Source organism: Lemur catta, chromosome X (genome assembly GCF_020740605.2).
Source record: "Lemur catta isolate mLemCat1 chromosome X, mLemCat1.pri, whole genome shotgun sequence".
In the NCBI taxonomy this organism is placed as follows: Eukaryota; Metazoa; Chordata; class Mammalia; order Primates; family Lemuridae; genus Lemur; species Lemur catta.
Genome location: NC_059155.1, coordinates 45,943,849 through 45,963,420, shown reverse-complemented (window position 1 = coordinate 45,963,420; position 19,572 = coordinate 45,943,849). Strand labels below are relative to the sequence as shown.

The 19,572-nt window shown below is 44.3% G+C and overlaps 1 protein-coding gene across 1 annotated transcript; it reads left to right on the top strand.

Moving 5' to 3' along the window:
- Positions 1–11,360: 11,360 nt before the first annotated feature.
- LOC123628233 (doublesex- and mab-3-related transcription factor C1-like) lies at positions 11,361–14,926 on the top strand. The gene is made up of 7 exons (XM_045537862.1): positions 11,361–11,581; positions 11,663–11,820; positions 12,110–12,168; positions 12,480–12,616; positions 13,445–13,505; positions 13,683–13,830; positions 14,814–14,926. Exons 1-7 carry the CDS (start codon positions 11,361–11,363, stop codon positions 14,924–14,926), a joined length of 897 nt encoding a protein of 298 aa, XP_045393818.1.
- Positions 14,927–19,572: the final 4,646 nt, after the last annotated feature.

Sequence of the window (19,572 nt, the reverse complement as noted above, 5' to 3'; positions counted from 1 at the left end):
CCCTGTTCTTGAGACTTTCCACTGTATTTTGTAGCTCCCTGAATAAATCCCTCATTTCTAGGAGTTCAGTTTGATTTTTCTTCAATATTTCTATTTCTTTAGTGAATTTTTCTTCCAAATCCTGGATTTTTTTTTGTGGTTTCTTTGTGTTGGTTATCTATTTTTTCTTGTATATCATTCAGCTTATTTATAACCCAAAACTGAAATTCTTCTGGTAACATGTTGGTATTCTGAATCTGGTTTGTGCCAATTGGAGGAGAGCTGGTATTTCTCTTTGGGGGTGAGGTTTCCTTTTGGTTTTTTGTGCTCCCCATATTTTTCTGCTGAGCCCTTCCCATCTGGCTCTATCGTTAGATCTTTTCTCACAGCTTTAGTCTAGTTAACATCACGTCTTGTACTCTGTTCTTAGGCTGTGAAACAATCTAGGTATGTTGCTTCCTTTCTCTAGAGGGGGAGACTGTTGTGTGTTGTTTAGAGTTTTTTTCTATCTCAGTTGGGGGACTGCTTCTGATGGGTCCATCCCCAGAGGGTTGGCTTGACCTAAGACCAGTTTGGCAAGTTAAATCACTGTGTTGTGGACTTTCAATTAGGAGGCAGGATTCACACTATTTGCAAGCAGAAAGCCTCTCCCTCTCTTTTTCTTTTTTCCCCTGTCTTTTGGTTCTTCCTCTAGATGTGTGGTTTCTGTCTCTTTCCGCAGGAAAGACACTGGCTAGGGGGAGGAGGCGGTACCCTCGCTCATTCAGTGCCCCAGCTGCTGCAGCTCCCATGGGCAAAGGTCTACCCTGTCCCAATGTTCCCAAGGTCCAGGCTCCACACTCTTGCGTCTGGGGAAGCACTCAGTGTTCACACCTGGGAAGGGGACCTGGAGAGGGTCTACGGAGCAGGGGATGGAGCCTCCTGGGGAGCCTCCTGGCACCCTATGGCTCTGCAGCAGTTAGACCTTGGACCGCACAATTGCTGCTGCCCACCCGCAGATCACTGGCACTGGGGGGCAATTTTCAGGGTCCGATAGGAATCAGAGCTGGGGGTCTGGAGCCCTCAGAAGTATACAGTAGCTCCTGGGCTAGAGAGCCACCGAAAAGGAGAAAAGAAAAAGAACGAAAAGAAAGAAAGAGAAAAAAAAAACACAACACAAAACAAACAAACAAGCAAACAAAAAACCACTATAATAATAGTAAAAAATAATAATATTTTTAAAAAAGCAATATGAATAACAAGTAAAAGAAAAAGATAAAACAAGAAAGAAAAGAAAAAGGAAAAGAAAGAAAGAAAGAAAGAAAGAAAGAAAGAAAGAAAGAAAGATAAAAAAAACCCTGTTATTCCACGATCAAGAGTCTTAGCTCTTTCCCCCTGATGTCTTCTGTCCACAGAGTTCACACGGAGCCCACAGCAGTTCCCCGGCCGGGGAGCCACCAAAAAGGAAAAATAGAGCAAAAAATCCCGCTTTAATATTTCACGTTCGCAGCCTCTCGCCTCGGCGCAGGTCCACGCCTGTACCTTTAAGATTTAGGTCACCACGGAAACCCGCCAGAGTCTAAGCTCCTTCCCACTGATGTCTCCCGTCCACAGAGTTCACACAGCGCCACGGCTCTTGGCGTTGGGTCTCGGGCTATAGAAGGGAACTGCGCGGGGACCCGCGCGGCCCCCTATGGATCCGCGGTGGCTAAGCTGTGGGAACTGAGATGGTGACCGTGCGCCGGCGGGGAGAATTTTCAGAGCTCGGCAGGCGCCAGGGCCCACAGCAGCTCCCCAGCCGGGGAGCCGCCAAAGAGGAAAAATAAAGTTAAAAAAAAATCCCGCTTTAATATTTCACTCTCGCGGCCCCTCGCCTCTGCGCAGGTCTGCGCCTGTACCTTTAAGAGTTAGGTCCCCGCAGAAACCCGCCAGAGTCTAAGCTCCTTCTCACTTATGTCACCTGTCCTTGGAGCTCCGCCTCTCCCGCGGTGATTCTGCACCAATTTCAGTCAGATCCCTGATTGAGTGGGTGTGGAGGTCAGTGGGGAGATCAAGCCGCTTTGCTGTGGGGCTGAACCCGCCTCACTCGTCGGTGAGGCAGCTACAGCCGTCCCGCACTCCGCTGTCTGTTTTCTGTCCCGCACTCTCCAAATTATCTCGGTCTGATTTCCCACTCGCCTCTGTTTTTTCTTGTTCTCTGTGTCCCACGGTGATTCTCCATGGGTTCACACCACCGTTCCTGCAGGGGAGCAATCCTCTAGCATTGTGGCAGATCGAGATCCATGCCTTCCTCTCCAGGAGCACAAATCCAGGAGGTCACCTCCACTCCACCATCTTATGAACTAGCTTTAAAAGGAAATCAAGGAAAAAAATCCCATTTATAACAGCTGCAAAAACTACCTACGAATAAATTTAACCAAGAAAGATGAGAGAAATTGAACACACACACAGAAATAGAAAGACATCCCATGCTTATGGATTGGAAGAATTAAAACTGTTAAAACGATAATACTACCCAAAGCAATCTACAGGTTCAGTGCAACCCCTATGAAAACACCAATGGTATTCTTCACAGAAATGGAAAAAAACCAATCGTAACATTCCTATGGAACCACAAGAGGCCCTGAATAGGCAAAGCAATACTGAGCAAAATAACAAAGGTGGAGGCTTCACACTACCTGACTTCAGAATATACCACAAAGGGATATTAACCAAATCAGCATGGTATTGGTATACAAAGAGACACATAGACCCATGGAAGAGAATACAGAACCCAGAAATAAATCCACATATTTACAGCCAAATGATTTTCAATAAAAGTGCCAGGGACATACACTGAAGAAGGAACAATAAATGGTGCTGAGAAAAGTAGATATCCATATGCAGAAGAATGAAAATAGACCCCTATCTCTCACCCTACACAAAAATCAGCTAAAAATGGATGAAACACTTAAATGGAGGACCCGAAACTCTTAAACTTCTAGAAGAAAACATAGGGAAAATGCTTCAGGACATTGGTCTAGGTAAATATTTTATGGGTAAGACTACAAAAGCACAGGCAACAGAACCAAAAACAGAATAATGGGACTATATTAAACCAAAAAGTTTCTGCACAGCAAAGGAAACAATCAACAGAGTGAAGAGACAACCTGTAGAATGGGAGAAAATATTTACAAACTATTCATCTGACAAGGGACTAATATCCAAAGCATAAAAGGAACTCAACTCCCCAGCAAAACAACAAATAATCCAATTAAAAATGAGCAAAGGATCTGAACAGACAGTTTTCAGAAGAACACATACAAATGGTCAACAAGTATGTGAAAGAAAAAATGCTCAACATCGCTAATCACCAGGGAAATGCAAATCTAAAGCACAGTGAGATATCATCTCATCCCAGTCAGAATGCCTATTATCAAAAAGACAAAAAGATTAAGTGTCAGCAAGGATGTGGAGAAAGGGGAACTCTTGTACATTGTTGGTCAGAATGTAAATTAGTACAGCCATCATGGGAAACAGTATGGAGGTTTCTCAAAATGCTAAAAATTGAACTACCATATGATCTAGCAATCCCACTGCCAGGTATTCATCCAGAAGAAAGGGAATCAGTATATTGGAGAGGTATCTGCACCCCCTGGTTTATTGCAGCACTATGCTCAATAGCCAAGATATGGAATCAACCTAAGTATCTCTCAACAGATGACTGGATAAAGAAAATGTGGTGTATATATACACAGTAGAATAGTATTCAGCTATGAAAAACAATGAAACCCTGTCATTCGAGGCAACATGGATGAACCTGGAGGATGTTATGTTAAGTGAAATAAGTCAGACACAGAAAGATAAACACCACGTGTTCTCACTCATAGGTGGGAGCTAAATAGGATGGGCCCCTAGAAGTAGAGAGTAGAATTGTGGTTAGGGGAGGCTGGGAAGTGTTAGAGGGGAGGAGAGGATAACGGAGAGTTTGGCTAACCGATACTAAATTACAGCCAGATAGGAGGAATAAGTTCTAGTGTTCCATAGCACTGTAGGGTGAATATGGTTAACAATAATTTATTTCAGACGTTCAAAAAGCTAGAATAGAGGATTTTGAATGTTGTCAACACAAAGAAATGATAAATGAAGTGATGGATATCCTAGTTACTCTGATTTCATCATCACACATGGTACACATGTATCCAAATATCACCCTGCACCCCATAAATATGTACAATTACCACCTGTCAACTAAAAATAAAAGGGAAAGGAAGACACAACACACGCTGCAAGCTCTCTCTCATATGGGGAATCTAAAAAAGTCCATCTCATAGGTGCAGAAAGTAGAATGGCGCTTACTACAGGGTGAGGGTGGGGGGATGGGGAAAAGGGAGATGTCGGTCAAAGGGTACAAAGTTCCAGTTAGACGGGAGCAGTAAGTTTTACTGATCTACTCCACAGCCTTATTAGTTAAAAATAATGTGTAGCATGTTTTGAAATTGCTAAAAGAGTAGATTTTGAATGTTCTCAGCACATACACACACACACACACACACACACACACACACGCGCGCGCACACAAGGATAGGTAAGGTGAGGTGATGGAAGGGTTAATTACCTTGATGTAATCATTCCACATTGTGTACATATATCAAAACATCACATTGCACCCCATAAATAGATACAATTATTGTTTGTCAATTAAATTTTTTAATAAAAAATTAAATTTATAGACTGCTGCTTCTGGGAAGATGGTGTAGACAGACATACATTTCCCTATTCTTTGCACTGAGTACAACTTAAAATCCTTGACAGTACATATAAAACAAACATAAGACTCTGAAAAGTGGAGAGAAGAAAGCAGATCAACTAGGGATCTCAGAGGGACATTGTGGTTAAGTTTCTGTCAGACGTATCCCAGACTTGGAGCAGAAGAAACTAGCTACTGGAAAGGCCAAAAGGCACAGGCAAAGAAACAAAACAAAACGAAAAAAGCAAGCTAACGAACAAACAAAAATTCCCGACAAAAGCCTTTTCCCTCTAGCCTAAGGAACAGAAAGGGGCAGCCTAGTAGGACAGGAAACATTTTCACAGTAACTGCTCTACTCCAGCCAAACAGCCCAGAAAACCTTGTGGCCCAGTACCCACTCATGCCAGCAAAGGTCTAGAGGTCTAGTGGGGAGTGTAGCCTTCCATACTCATGATCTCACTCATTGTCGGATCTAAAAGTGTTGATCTTATAGAAGTAGAAAGTAGAATGGTGGCTACTAGAGGCTGGAGGTTGGGGGGATTGGAGAGGTGTTGGTCAAAATTTGTCAAAATTTCAGTTAGACAGGAGGAATAAATTCAAGAGATCTATTGTACCCCATGGTGACTATAGATAATAACAATATTTTGTGTACTTGAAATTTGCCAGGAGACTAGATTTTAAGTCTTCTCACCACAAAAAAAGGTAAGCATGTGAGGTAATGCATATGTTAATTAGCTTGATTTAGCCATTTCACCATGTATACTTACATGAAGACATCATCATACTTGTATGGAAATATCACACACCATAAACATATATAATTTTTATTTGTCAATTTAGAAAGACAGAATAATAAAGAGAAAGTCTTCCAGGACATCGACAAGTGAATTGAACTGAATCGAAATGGTTATGAAACAGATCAAAGTTTGTGGGGCAAAGCTAAAGCATTGTTGAAAGGAAAATTTATACCGTTAAGCACTTGCATTAGACAAAAGGAAAAGTATCAAGGCAGTAATCTAAGGTGTCACCTCAATAAACTAGAACAAAGAAGAGCAAAAGAACCCCTAAGCAAGGGGAAGGAAAGGAATATGAAAAATAAGTACAATAATCCATGAAATGGAAAATAGAAAAACAATAGAGAAAATCAATGAAACAAAAATCATTTTTTTAAAAAAAGATCAATAAAACTTGCACATCTCAGCCATGACTGACAAAATAAACCTGTGATGATTCACTGTATTTGCACATACTTACTGAATGAGTTTAATAACTATATTCATGAAACTTTTCATGTAGTCTACTTTAGGAAGCTAAACCTCTACATTTCCAACAGGAATCATACAGTGGAAAGAAGAAATAAGAGAAGCATCAGACCCTAGATTAAAATGACAACGAAATTCAGTTTTTGACCTACAGCCAGATCGCTATCTTTCCTCATAGGAACTAGTTTTTGTAGTATCTTTCATAATTAGCTCAATTCTTTTTCTAAGAGATAGAAATAATTCCAAAATATCTGTGCCACGAGTTCAATTTTTTATGCGGCAAGCACGTCTTTGCAAATTGGAAAGTTCTTGGAGACAAAATGTCTCATGACTCATGTAATGCTAAAAATAAGGGAGTTGAGGTTTTTCAGATATTGAATCAATTATTCTTCCACATTGTTAGGAAGGTCTTGTATTATAGGGTCATTTGCTTGGTGACCTAGTTGAAGGTCTTCTGCTTTTTGTAAAATATTATATATGGCCTCACAATTGTCTAACATACACTCTGTAATTGAAATAACAATTTCTTTTTGCCATGTCTCCGTCTAAAATGTGTGTGGTGTGTGTGTGTGTGTGTGTGTGTGTGTGTGTGTGTGTGTGTGTATAAGATCGAAGCCATTTTGTAGCTGGCCAAATTAACAACCTCAGATCCCCTTAGTAATTATCAAAAACCACTTCTTTGTTGTTGCTGGCCAGTTAATTCTAATCTCAGGCAACTGATTTTGTCAATCTGTTTGGACTGTTAGAGGGGAAGTTCTTATCAAACTCATCATGGTTTTGTTTACATTTAGCTTACTATTGTTCACTTTATTCTCTTTATATTTCTTTCAAAAAACCAATAAACAGCTTTTTCTGTTCTGCTGCAGCAAATACAACATGAAATACAACAACAATGTGGAGGAGGGAGGGGAATGAGATGCTCTTTTTCACAGCAAAGTGCCCGCCAACAAAAGCAGAAACGGATGATAGAATTAGAAAATCACCATTTTTAAGGCAACAAAGTAATAATCAAATCGGGCAAAAGCCCTGAATGGATATTAAAGCCAAGAGGTGAAATTTGGTTGGAGAACAGAATATCCAAATATCATGCCACAGACTACTTATTAATTGCAGATGGACAAGGATACCTTCACAGTGGAGCCATCTGTCTGACAAACACCTTAAGTAAGTGATTAAACTGATTAATACCAATAGCATCACCGATAACTAGACAAACTGGCCTTAGGAGCCTCCAGTTGTGATATAATGTGAACTCCTCATCACCTACTTAATATTCTTACCCCAAATGTTAAACATAAATCTAAACAAGAGGCAAAGATCAGGGAAACCCATACTGTGGGACACTGTACTGGACAACAGGCCTAGGCTCTGGAAAAATGTCATTGTCATGGAAGATTTAAAAAATTGTTTGGGGGACTGTTCGTGATTAGAGGACACTAAAGATTCATGACAACTGTATGCACCGTTTGATAGTTGATTGGATTGTTGATGCTCCAGGAAATCTCTCAAAAGGGTAGTATTGGGACAATTGGGGAAATTTAAGTAGGGACTGTATATGGACGTAGATAATATTGCCGTATCATTGTTAAATTTCTTCAATGTGGTAATGGTACTCTGGTTGCATAGGAAGACACCCTAGTCCTTAGGAGATACATGCTGAAGTAATTGGGTGAAATGAAGAGTTGTTGAATGGTTAAGCAAGAAAAAAATATTGAGACATAAAGCAATGGGATAATGTGAATCTAGGCAAAAGATTGTTCATTTGTATTACCCCTTCAACGTTGTGTGTTTTCAAAATAAAAAGTTGAGAAAAAAATGGATTTCTCATATTTTAGAGGTACACACTGAAATATTTACAAATCAAATAAGATAAATTAAGATATACAAGTTTTGCACTTTTTTGATATTTGCTTGAAAATAATCTGGAGGAGTGGGGAGGGGAGAGGATATGTATGAAATGAGATCGGCCATGAGTGGTTAATGGTTGCAGATGGCTAATTGGGGATTCCTTATGCTATCCTCTCTTGTGCAGTGGTTCTCAAAGTGTGGTCCCCCCCGACCAGCAGCGTCAGCATCATCAGGGAATTTGTTAGAAATGCAAACTCTGGGTTCCACTTCAAATCCTGTAATGTGAGAATACAGATAGGGAGCTCAGCAATCTGTGTTTCACCATGCTCTCTGGGTGATTCTGATGCAAGCTAATGTTCCAGTGTACATTTGTACAGCACTTTAATGTACACGAATAATATGCCATGGCTAAGTTACCATTATCCCAGGAGAGGAACATTGGCTTAACATTAGAAAAATTATAGGTGGAAGGAGGCATGAAAGAGGTTTGTGTGTGGCTAATATATTTTGTTGCTTGCTCTAGATGCTATTAGTAATTGCATGTGTACACTTAACTTTTTTAAAAAAGTCATTAATGATTTTTGTACATTTTTGATTATAAGTTAAACTTTGATAAAGGTTTTGGAAAAACCTATAAATGACAGTCATCGTAGTCACAGAAAAAATAGAGTCTTGATCATTTCCTTGCAGGCAAAAGGGAAAATTCAGCATCTATTCACAATGTTTAAGGCAAACTTTTGAAATTAGGAATGTAAGGATATGTTCCTTAATCTGGTAAAGGGAAAGAAAGAGAGGAAGGAAGGAAGGAAGGAAGGAAGGAAGGAAGGAAGGAAGGAAGGAAGGAAGGGAGGGAGGGAGGGAGGGAGGGAGAGAGGGAGGGAGGGAAGGAGGGAGAGAGGGAGGGAGGGAAGGAGGGAGAGAGGGAGGGAGGGAAGGAGGGAGGAAGAAAAGGAAGGGAAAGAAAGGGAAGGGAAGGGAAGGGAAAACACAGGCAGACCGTTTTAATATGAAAATGCTGGCGGCATTCTATTTAAAATCAGGAACAACCCAAAGAAGTCCAATTTTGCCATCTCTATGAGATCTTGTACTGGTTTTGCTAGCCAGCACCATAAGAATCCCAGAGGTCTGATTCTATTTCTACTACTCATGGATTCACAGAAAACCCCAGAGCACCTACAGACAAATTTTTAGATATAAGAAGACTTTATCATGGTGGTGGACTTTAAGATCAATATACTTTTTAAAAAGTCAAATTCATTTGTGTAAATTAGACACAAATAGAAATTGTCATTTTAAACAGACATCAAATACAAGAGCAGCAACACTCTACAGTATCTTGGGATAAATACAATAAACGATGTACAAGATCTGAATGTACAGAAGATAAAACTAAAAACTAAGCTGAAGGATTAAAAAGTTAAAGACCCACATAAATGGACACATCCCAAGTTGGTGACTAGGAAGGCTGAATAGGGGGACATAGTCAATTGTCCCCTAACTGATCCATAGATTCCGCAAAAAGGCATTCCAATCTGTTACAACTGAGTTTTCAGGAAACTTGACACTGCAGGCTCTAATATGTATGTGGAAGCGCAAAAGGCAAAGAATAGCAAAGATATATTTGGAGATGATGAATAAGATGTAAGGACTTGCCCTAGCAGACGTCACGATGTGTTATGAAGTTATAAAATTTAAGACAATGTAGTACTGGCTCAGGAATAGACAAATGTATCTATGGAACGTAACAGGGAGGTCAGAAACAGAGACACACAAATATGGACGAAAATGTCTCCAGACATTGGCAAATGTTCCTTGGGGGTGCAAAGTCACCCCAACCCAGAATCCCTGGCACAGGAATACAGATTGATCTTAACAGCACACACTGAATTTTTAAAAGGTAAATTACAGAATACCAAGAACATGACTTAAAAATGCATTCACACAAAATATTTCACACCCAAAGGGAGACTAGTCTGGGAAACAAGCCTTGAGGAGCTTAAAGCTCAGCTTCACTTCAGGTGCTCCTGGCGGGCCCAGTGAATCTCTTCCCTGGGAGAAGAGACAGAACAGGAGAAGCGACAGCCAGGCAAAGGGGGCACGACCACAGCGCGTGAGCGGCAGGGCATCTCGAAGTTCATTGGTCTCCAGGCACCAGCGGTGGGAGGTGGAAGGCAGTGCTGCATGCAGCTCATTGGCCTTTGTCGGAAGGGCGGGAAGGGGAGCTGAAGCTGAGTCTTCCCTCAGACCTCTTGTCTCAGCTGATTGATTCCAACCTGCTGGTGGCTGTGATAACCACAGGCTGGCATCAGGAGTATGATCCACATTTTCCATGCCTCTTATTTCCTCCCACTCTCCTGCTCCAGATCCCCAAGCCCTTCCCCTCTGCCCCACCGCAGCAGGGTGCCCCCCCACCCGCTCCTGATGTCCCATTCCACCCCTATCCCTCTCGGAACCCCTTTTGGAGGGACCCCTTGCCCCAGCCACCTGAGCAACTGGCCTCTGGCCACTGGCACATGACTCGTGCACCTGCTTTTTATTCAGAGGTAGGGAGGTAGTGAAGGAATGGGCTTCCTGAGGAAGTGAGGCACTCAGAGGTGGCGGGACAGGATGTGTGTGTTGGTGACGGGAGGGGAGAGGGTGTGCTCAAGCACAATCTTTGAAGTGTGCAGAGCAATATGGAAGATTGTTGGGAGGCTGTGGAGGGAATGCCTGGGTTTGCGTGAAAGCAGACAGGGTGCGTCGGTCCAGGAGAAAAATTATTGCACTGAGGAGTTGCCTATTGGCTAGGTCAGAGCGTGGCACCCCACAGGGGGCTCAACAAATACCTATCTGCTGAAGGAAGCATCAAGGGAATGAATGACGGGATGAGTGAAAATAATAATTGAAAGAGGGCCAGGGATCCAGGAGGACAATATGATTTCATGGGGTACAAGAGGGAAATCAGCTTAAAGGGAGAGCAAGAGGATAATTAAACTTAAGGTGGGGCACAAGAAAAAAATCAGAATGGAATGTGAGGGGAAAATTGAATATAGGGCACAGAAGAGACTAATAATCGAATTGAGCACAGGGGGCATAAAATCATGTGTGGGGAGTGAATGAATGCGGGAGGTTTGGAAGAGATTTGTTGAAGTGGACACCAGGAATAATAGTTGGGTTTGGCAGAGTACAGGATGACACATAAGAAGGAGGTGTAGTAATTGTTGAAGGGGGCATGGGAGTGCACGTGTGTGACTGAAAATGGGGTCTGTGGTGGAGTGAAGGTAAGCAAGGAGAATAATGAATCGATTGAACACGTCCGGGACCCATGATGCTGAGAGTTTCTTGGGAGGAGGCTATGCATGAGTGGGGCTTCCTGGGAAAGAGGCAACTTGAGCAAGGCGGTCAGGGTGAAGGTTGGAGAAAGCCATGGGAGAAGAAGGGAGGGGGCAATCTCATTCCAGCAGTGAGCAGGATAGAGAAGAAGAATCCAGCCACCTCAGATAGGGTTTTCCAAGGGCAGAGGAAGTACGTTGAGGGTAGGGGATCATGTGGCCATTCTGACCTCCGCTCCTGACCCTAGAACCATGGAACCCAAAGAAATACCTGCTGTGCCCTGCTGCCCCTCTGACTCCGAATGCACCACAGGGCGTGAGACTGGAGCCCCGTGGGGGATTGAACTTGGCCTCAGAAGAGCTATAGGTCGCTGTGACCGCTGCCACAACCATGGCATCACTACCCAAATCAGGGGCCACAAGCATTTCTGCCTCTTCCAGGCCTGCAAGTGTCACAATTGTGCCCTCTTCTCGTGAGTATGGTGTCTGAGACGGGGAGGGGTCAGGCCTCCTCTAAATGCGACTAACCTTAGACCTGCAATCCCCTACTTTAGGGAGCACCGCAGGATCTTGCCTGCTGTGAGTGCCTTGAAGAGGGGGCAGCGGGCTCGGCTAAAGAGGCACCTGGCTCGAGGACTGATAAGGAGTATGGCTGCCCCTCCCAAAGGTCACACCCATGCCAAGAATTTGCCCGTGGAAGGAGGAGTCCTCAGTGAGTGTCTCTGGCCAGGGAGGGAGCCTGAGTTTGGGTGGAGGAAGCATGAGTAGTTCTGTCACCAGTCCTGTCACCAAAGTTTGGTGTGGCCTGGGGCAAGTTACTCCCTGGACCTTACCTTGCCCAAATATGAAACGTCACCAATGTTATCTACCAAGTGTTTGTCAGAAGGAGAGATCTGGGGTGTCGAAAAGGTGCATGGTGAGGTGAGAACTGAGACTAGGGGTGGGTAAAGTGGGGTGGGGCCTGTGGGAGGGACAGCAAAGCTGTCCCTGGTCTTTCACAGCTGGGAAGGAGAGCAACGTGCTGCAGCCTGAGGCCCACATCCGCACAACCCCCAAGGAGGTAAGGAGAGTCCGTGGCCAGCGGGGGAGGCTCCCACCCAGCCACTGCCCAGACCCCTTTCACTGTGCCCCAAAGACATGGGTTCCATCTGCGACCCTACCACCAACTTGCCTTGTGACCTTGGGAAAAGTCACTCCCCCCTGGGCCCCAATTTCCCCAGTTGTGAAATGAAAGGTAAGACTGGCTGGTCTTCAAGGTCTTCAGAGCTCTGACGTTCTGGGATCCTATCCTCATCCCAGAACATGGCCACACCTCCTCTTTCCATGGCTGGCCTGGTACCTGACTCCAGCCCATGTTCTCTGCCTCTGCAGGAGAGCTCCCCAGGGGCTCTGCTGCTCGACAAGCCCCCAGAACATTTGTCTCTGCCCTGCACTCCAGCGACCTTGGAGCAGCAACTGACGGTTTCTCTTTCCGGGGAGCCCCACGGGCCTCTTGCCCTGCTCAGCATGTGAGTGGAGTGGAGACCATGGAACTGGCTGTGTCTTGTGTGCCCAACCTTGTGCTTGGTGCCATGGGAGATAGGAGGAGGAAAAAGGGGAGGAGAAGGAGAAGGAAAAAGGGAAGGAGAAGGCAGCATCTGAGACTAATGGGCAAGGACAGGGCTCTCCCAGCTTTGCCATTTCCTATTGGTGAGGCTTTGGACAAGTGACTTTACGTGTCTGAGCCTCCGTTTGCTTATGGGTGTACTGGGGACAATATTCTATACCTATAGCACTGAAAAGAGGACTGACACAGGCCTGCCACATAGTAGGCCTCCAACAAATGAGGGTTGTTACTCCACATGAAGCAGACGGACAGGATAGAAGGTCCTGCTGACAAGTGGAGGCCATGATGGTGAAGGCCACAGAGGCCCAGGGGAAAGTCCAGAGGCCATTAGAAAAAGCTTCCTGGAGATGAGCCAGACTTGTCCTTCAAGACTCATGGGGATTGGGCAATATGGAGGCGAGAACCAGTCCCTGAACAGTCACATCTCTCCAGGTGCTTTACAGATTAAAACACAGACACCTGTGGCTTCCCATAATCTTCATCGTTGCCCTGGGAGGAAAATGCTGGCAGGAATAAGTGTCTCGGGAAAGATATAGAAATAAGAGGTATGGAAAGGAAAACAGGCCAAGCAGGAGAAGGGATTTGCCCCAGCTACAACGACTAATGGTCCAGCAGGCATTGGGATTTCCACATCCGGCTATTGCAAAATCCTGCCCCTCTCTCTGTCTACTGGTAGTATGTGTCTGTCAGAGGATTTTAATCCCCTGGCCTCTCCTCTCCTTGTTTCTAGATGCTCAACTCTGATCCTCCAGCCCTGTGCCACCCTTGACCCTCTTCTACTGCAGCCACAGGTCCTGGGAAAGTAGCGGGGTCCAGAGCCCTGGGAGGGGCGGAGCTTAGCGGATGGGAAGAGCAGAAGGCCTTGGGGGGCGGGGGGCTCGAGGGAACTGGGGGCTGAAGGGGCACTTGTCGCATTGGCAGGAGGTATGGTTTCCAGTGCCCATTCCCTCACGCCCTTTCCTTTGCAGGCCCCCAAAGCCTCGGACCAGGCTGCGGTTTCTGCCTCCTTAGAGTGGCAGCGGAAGCTGGAGGCCGCTGAGGCTCTGCTGACTCTGAGAGACTCTTCCCAGGCCCCTTCGGACTCCATCTCCCTGCACCAGCCCTGCGGCCCACCAGGTAGCCTGCTCCTTGGAAGGAGAACATGGGGTGGGGATACTTGGGAACAGGGTGGTGGGGGGAGGGTGCCTCATGGTAAGCAGGTTCTAACTGGGAAATCAGGGTCGGTAGGTTGAACTTCCTTGGGGCCAGGCACCCAAGCTCCTCAGTCCGACTCTTGAAATGGCAGTTGAGGGCTGTTCAGTGAATCTGCAGCTTATTGAGCTTTGTGCTGAACAGCAAATGTCCGGTGCCCTGATGTCAAGAAACAAGGAAACTGAAGTCCCGAGAGTGGCAGGGACTTGCCTTAGAGCATGCAGCATCTGCAGTGGAGGAACCAGGTCTCCTGACTCCCAGCCCAGGGCTCTCTACCCAGACCCCTGCGGTCTGCTGCAGTCTGGGGAGGACATACAGAGGTGGTAAGGGTCTGGTCTGGAAGGAGGTCTGGTCCCTGGCTGCAGGGAGCCTCCAGTCTAAATGTGGAGCCTGGATGCCTTGGCAAGCAAGCTGTGTTTTCTGGCTAAATCTCAATGATGGAGGAGCTGTGAGGAGGGATAAACACCTGGGGAGGCTAAGAGGGAAGGCTAGGCATTCCTGGACCCAAATGGTGGATGGCGCATGGTACGTGAGTGAAGAAACAACCCTGGAGGAACTGCTGAGATAGAAGGGGACAAGGCTGGAGAGGCTACAAATCACAGAGGTCTGGCAGGCCAGGCTTAGGAGGCTAGACCAGCAACTGTGGGTGGTGAGGTGCCAGGGAATGTTTCAGAGGTAGGGAGGAGCATTTTCAGAGACCCTGGGCTTGACAGAAAGAGATGTGGTGGTTGTGATGGAGGGATCGGGGAGGGGGGGAGGCAAGCCTGAAGATGGGGAAATCGGAGAGGAAAGGGTCTGTACAGTAGTCCAGGTGACAAACTTTGGTTGGGTGGGACACACAAAAAAGGGGAGAGCTGGGAGGGGACATGGATGTGACCTGGCTCTGGCCCCTTCCTTTCTGTCTACAGCTCCTGCTGGAGATAAAGGACTCCAGCCTCCCAGCCCCTCTCTCCACCCCAGGCCAGCCAGCTCCCTCTCGCTGCCTATTGGACATCTGGGGTGCATCTCCCTCTCGAGCTAGGAGCCCAGAGGAGGAGGCCTCAATAGAGCACTGCCTATTTGGTATCCTGTTTCTGAATGTGCAAAATGGTTAACATCCAAAATGCTTAACATCTCTTTTTTTAAGCCTTCAGGTGTTTTATAAGCTTTCAGACCCTTTTTATTACGTGGGGCAATTCCTTGGCTGAGGGTGGATATTCTTGTACCTCTATCCCTTACTCCTTTGGATGCTGGGGCCTTTTTATGTCTCCTATCATAGCAGGATTGTGCAATCTAAGTTGATCAGTCTCTAAATGGGGTTCTGTGGGAATTCATATGCCAGAGTTTTTATTTGTCTTGTGATTGCAGACATACCTGTGCACTCATGTACGTATCCATGCATGTGGAAACATAAGAATGTTTTCACTTTGTCTCTAGGTTTGTGTGTGTGAACAAATAATAAACCCTTGTTGTTGTAAGACACTGTGATATATGGGTTGTTTGTTACCACAGTATAACACAGTAAGACTATAGACTATCCTGACTCTAACGGACTTGTTCGATTCATGTCTCAAAGTGAGAATCACCCTACAAAATAACTGGGATTTCTTCTTAACATGGCTAGAGAAGAAAATGGTAGAGGAAAAAGAGTAGGATATTTATTCATTGAGCAATGAAGTACCTATCCTCTGCCTGGCATGGACTGTTTTCAGTCATCCAGAGGGCCACAAGTTGCAACACCTACAGGATGAAGCAGATCATGTAAATGAGCAGAGCAGGCCTGATGGGCTCTGGCCAAAGCGACAGTGCATGCTCTACCTAAGGCGGCAGCTGGTGCTTGGCTCAATTTTTGCCATGCAGGAATGTGGACTCATGGTTGCCAAATCAGCTGGCTTTTAGAGAAGATGGGATTCCAGATCTCTGTGTAAAATTACTCAACTTAGAAACCTGGGCTCAGGTTCCTTTTTGAAGCCCCATATGTGGGCCAAAGCAAACATCAATGAAGGATAATTTTGGTGAATGGAATGCCAGTTTTATTGTAGTCCAATGTGAACTTTACAGCGGGGGAAACTGAGGCCAGTCAGGACAAGAACAATCAAAAAGAGGGGAAATGAATTGGATTCAGATCTTACTTTGGAAGGACCCATGAAATATGAGGTAGACTCACTACCATTTATTCATTCTGTGTTCACCGTGCTAAGCACATACAGCCTCGCAGCAACTCTGCAAGCTAAGCATTATCATTACCATTTTACCTATGAGGAAATGCACTCAAAGAGTGAAAGAAACTGGCAGAAGTGTTTTGGGGGAAATTTTTAGCCAAAGATCAGGGAAAATTCCCTTGTCTTTATCAGGCCCTGAATTAGCTGATAATTAATTTTTTTTATAAAACACTGAATAAAAGGTTTAAAACTCGAAGCACCAGACAGCAGTCAAAGGGGTTTTTTTTACTCAAGGTAGTGATCAATCAGATCTTTCTTACCTGCACTGGTTTCTCAGTCCTCTGTTGATGATGTTCTAGACAAATGAAGAACTGGAGACCCTCAGCAGGCAGAGAGACCTCAGTTGTACATGTCTGGATATGGACTCCTATCCATGCTGTCATCTCCTTCCTTCCTTCCCTCCCTCTATTCTACCCAAGGTGATTGATTGTGATGACATCCAGTTACAAATTGTCATTTCTTTTTTGAGGCCTTGAGAAGTCAGGATTCTTATATTCTCAATCTGATGACAGAGAGCAAGACTGAAGTCCATCTCATGCCTTCCTTCCTTCCCTAGTTTGGTACTTGAATAAATGATTCCTCTTCTCCCAGAAACAGATGAACAAATCCACATATTCCTGGAGGAAGGAAGCAGTGGTACCTGGAAAAGGACTAATACCTTGGTATGCAATTGTGTCCTAGGCACACCACAGTCCCACAGCTGAGTTGGGTGAAAGAGGAAATATATTTTGGTTAAAGGATGTAGCATGAGAGAGGGAGGTAAAAAGAAATAAAATGATGGATGTTGGGGGAAGGAGTGAGACCCTTTTCCCTGGGCCCTTTCATTTTTCTGATGCCCACTGCCATTTCCATGCAGGGCTTTTCAGACCTGATACTGGTGCCAGACACATGGACACACACACACACACACACACACACTCAGACACACACACAAACACATTGTCCTGTAACTTTTTCAAAAGTCTCATAATGATGTATTTTGGGCATATTGGGACATCCTTGTAAATGTTAAATATCAAACCTTTTTGTGTACTTCCCTTTGTCATGTACTACCTCAGTTTGCAGATTTAAAACATCACTGTGCAGAGTACTGTGAGTCAGGTCTTGACTCTTGTATGTTATATAACAACATTGGTTATATCTGAGCATATCCACCACATCAGAGCATCTGTAGAGTGGATCAATTTCAACCAGTAGTGAGCAGCTAAAGGTTTAACAACTGGACCTTGGGGTGGGGGTTGGGGAGGGAGTTTGGAGGAAATGCCCCAAGTTGTTACATTTGCTGATTTCCAGATACCAACTTGACATCAATGAAGGCAGAGTTGGGAAGAGGTGTGTTTTCACCATTCAGGTACAATAAATGTCAATAACCACAAGAACATACATAATAGCAAAATTTGGAAAATTAATTAAGGATTGATGATTTTTGAGCATGTGGGTGTTGTGTCTGTTTTCAATATAATGAATGTGATCGTTAGTTTATGTAATTTAGTTTTCAATAATGGCTGTATTTAACAACTGGCTCACAAAAGTCCTGAAAATCTAACAGTCAGGTCTCATGTTCCAGTAAGGGCCAGCTCCAGCACCTCACTGCTTTCAACCCTTGCCCAGAAAGACTCCTCTTCCAAGGTAGATCCTGTTAAGGCTGCAGGGCCATGATGGACCGCTACTGCTAGTTTCTGACCAAGAAGAGCCTAAAGTGTGTGGGAAAGTGTTATTTTTTAATAAAAAATGGAATGATCTGGGACAAGTATTGAGCAGAAAGAGTATTCAAAATGATTTATGTGGGAACGTGCATTCTTGGAGGGCGCCAAAGTTGGGTAAAGGTGAGTGGTAGGGACATCAGAATTAGATTTCTTAAAGGCTAAAGGAATGGGGGCAACTGGTGTTACTTAGCCGTTGGACCTGTATCTCTCATTAGAGAGATGGACGTTCATTGTACTCTTTCCTCCTGCATAGATAAATGTTGCATAATCTACATAAACTTCTCCACATTGTCTTTTGTTTTTTTTTTTTGAGACAGAGTCTTGCTCTGTTGCCTGGGCTAGAGTGCCGTGGCGTCAGCCCAGCTCACAGCAACCTCAAACTCCTGGGCTCAAGTCATCCTACTGCCTCAGCCTCCCGAGTAGCTGGGACTACAGACATGCACCACCATGCCCAGCTAATTTTTTCTATATATATAGTTTTAGTTGTCCAGATAATTTATTTCTATTTTTAGTAGAGATGGGGTCTCACTCTTGCTCAGGCTGGTCTTGAACTCCTGACCTTGAGCGATCCACACTCCTCAGCCTCCCAGAGTGCTAGGATTACAGGCGTGAGCCACCACGCCCGGCCCACGTTGCCTTTTTTTAACCTAAAAATATATCGTTGAGGCTATTTGCTCACCAAGTTGAGAACAGTGCTATTTCAGGGAATGGATGTACTGACCACACTATAATGCATCTCGTAAAGCCGCGTGTATAAAAAATGTTTCCAAAAGCACTACTTGCTCCCCATGTTGACAACTGTGTTATTTCAGTGGATGGATGTGGTAACCACAATGTAGTGGATGTAGTGCAATGGTTAAAAACACATGAATAAAATAAGTTGCTAAAAATGAAACAAAAAGTCCTTGAGATCACTCCCTAGTGCCCTGTAGAGACATCCCTCATTCCTCTCCACAGCTAGAGAGTACTGGAGTGGACCCACCATACTTTACTCAACCATTCCTCTATTAATGGACACTTTGGTTGTTTCCATTCTTGCTGTTGTTACAAACATGGCTGCAATGAATAGGTGTGTAACATAGTCTTTGGTAATTTTTATCACTATATCTTTGGGATTGATTCGTAGGGCATGCTAATGCTGCTTAAAAGGTAAAAACACAAGTTATCTTGCTCATTACTGTCAAATTCCTCTTCAAAACGCATGTACCATTTACCTTTCTCCCTATCAATATCTGAGAGATGAAGTTTTCACAGAGTTTCACCAGTACTCTTACCAGATTTTTAAATTTTCCCATCTGATAGGTGATAAATTATATTAGTATATATTTTAACTTGCAATTCCCTTGATATGTGCAAGGCTGCACATCTTTTTCATATGGTTAAGAGCTTTTCCTGTTTTCTCATCTTCTTCTGTACTATTCGTTTATATTTTTGGCCCACTTTCTACAGGGACTCTGGCCCCTTTTTTCCCCAAAAAAGTTCTTTGTATCTTAGGGATGTATTAGGACATTTACCTTTTTCTTATGATATAAGTTGCAAATATTTTTTCCTGTTTGTCATGAATATTTTTACCTTGTTGATGGTGTTTTGCTTCATTGTTTTTGCCATGCAAAAGCATTTTATGTTTATTTAGTCAACACAGACACACACAGAGCACTTCATCAATGATAGCAGAATACACATTTTTCTCAAGTGCACACGGAACATTGTCCAGGAATGACCCCAATCCAGGGTGAGCAGTGCTTCAAACTTTGGCAAGG

Coding starts and splice junctions, on each gene's coding strand:
- LOC123628233 (XM_045537862.1), top strand. CDS start 11,361: ATGGAACCCAAAGAAATACCTGCTGTGCCCTGCTGCCCCTCTGACTCC. Junction 11,582..11,662: donor CACAATTGTGCCCTCTTCTC/GTGAGTATGGTG, acceptor CCCCTACTTTAG/GGAGCACCGCAGGATCTTGC. Junction 12,169..12,479: donor TCCGCACAACCCCCAAGGAG/GTAAGGAGAGTC, acceptor CTGCCTCTGCAG/GAGAGCTCCCCAGGGGCTCT.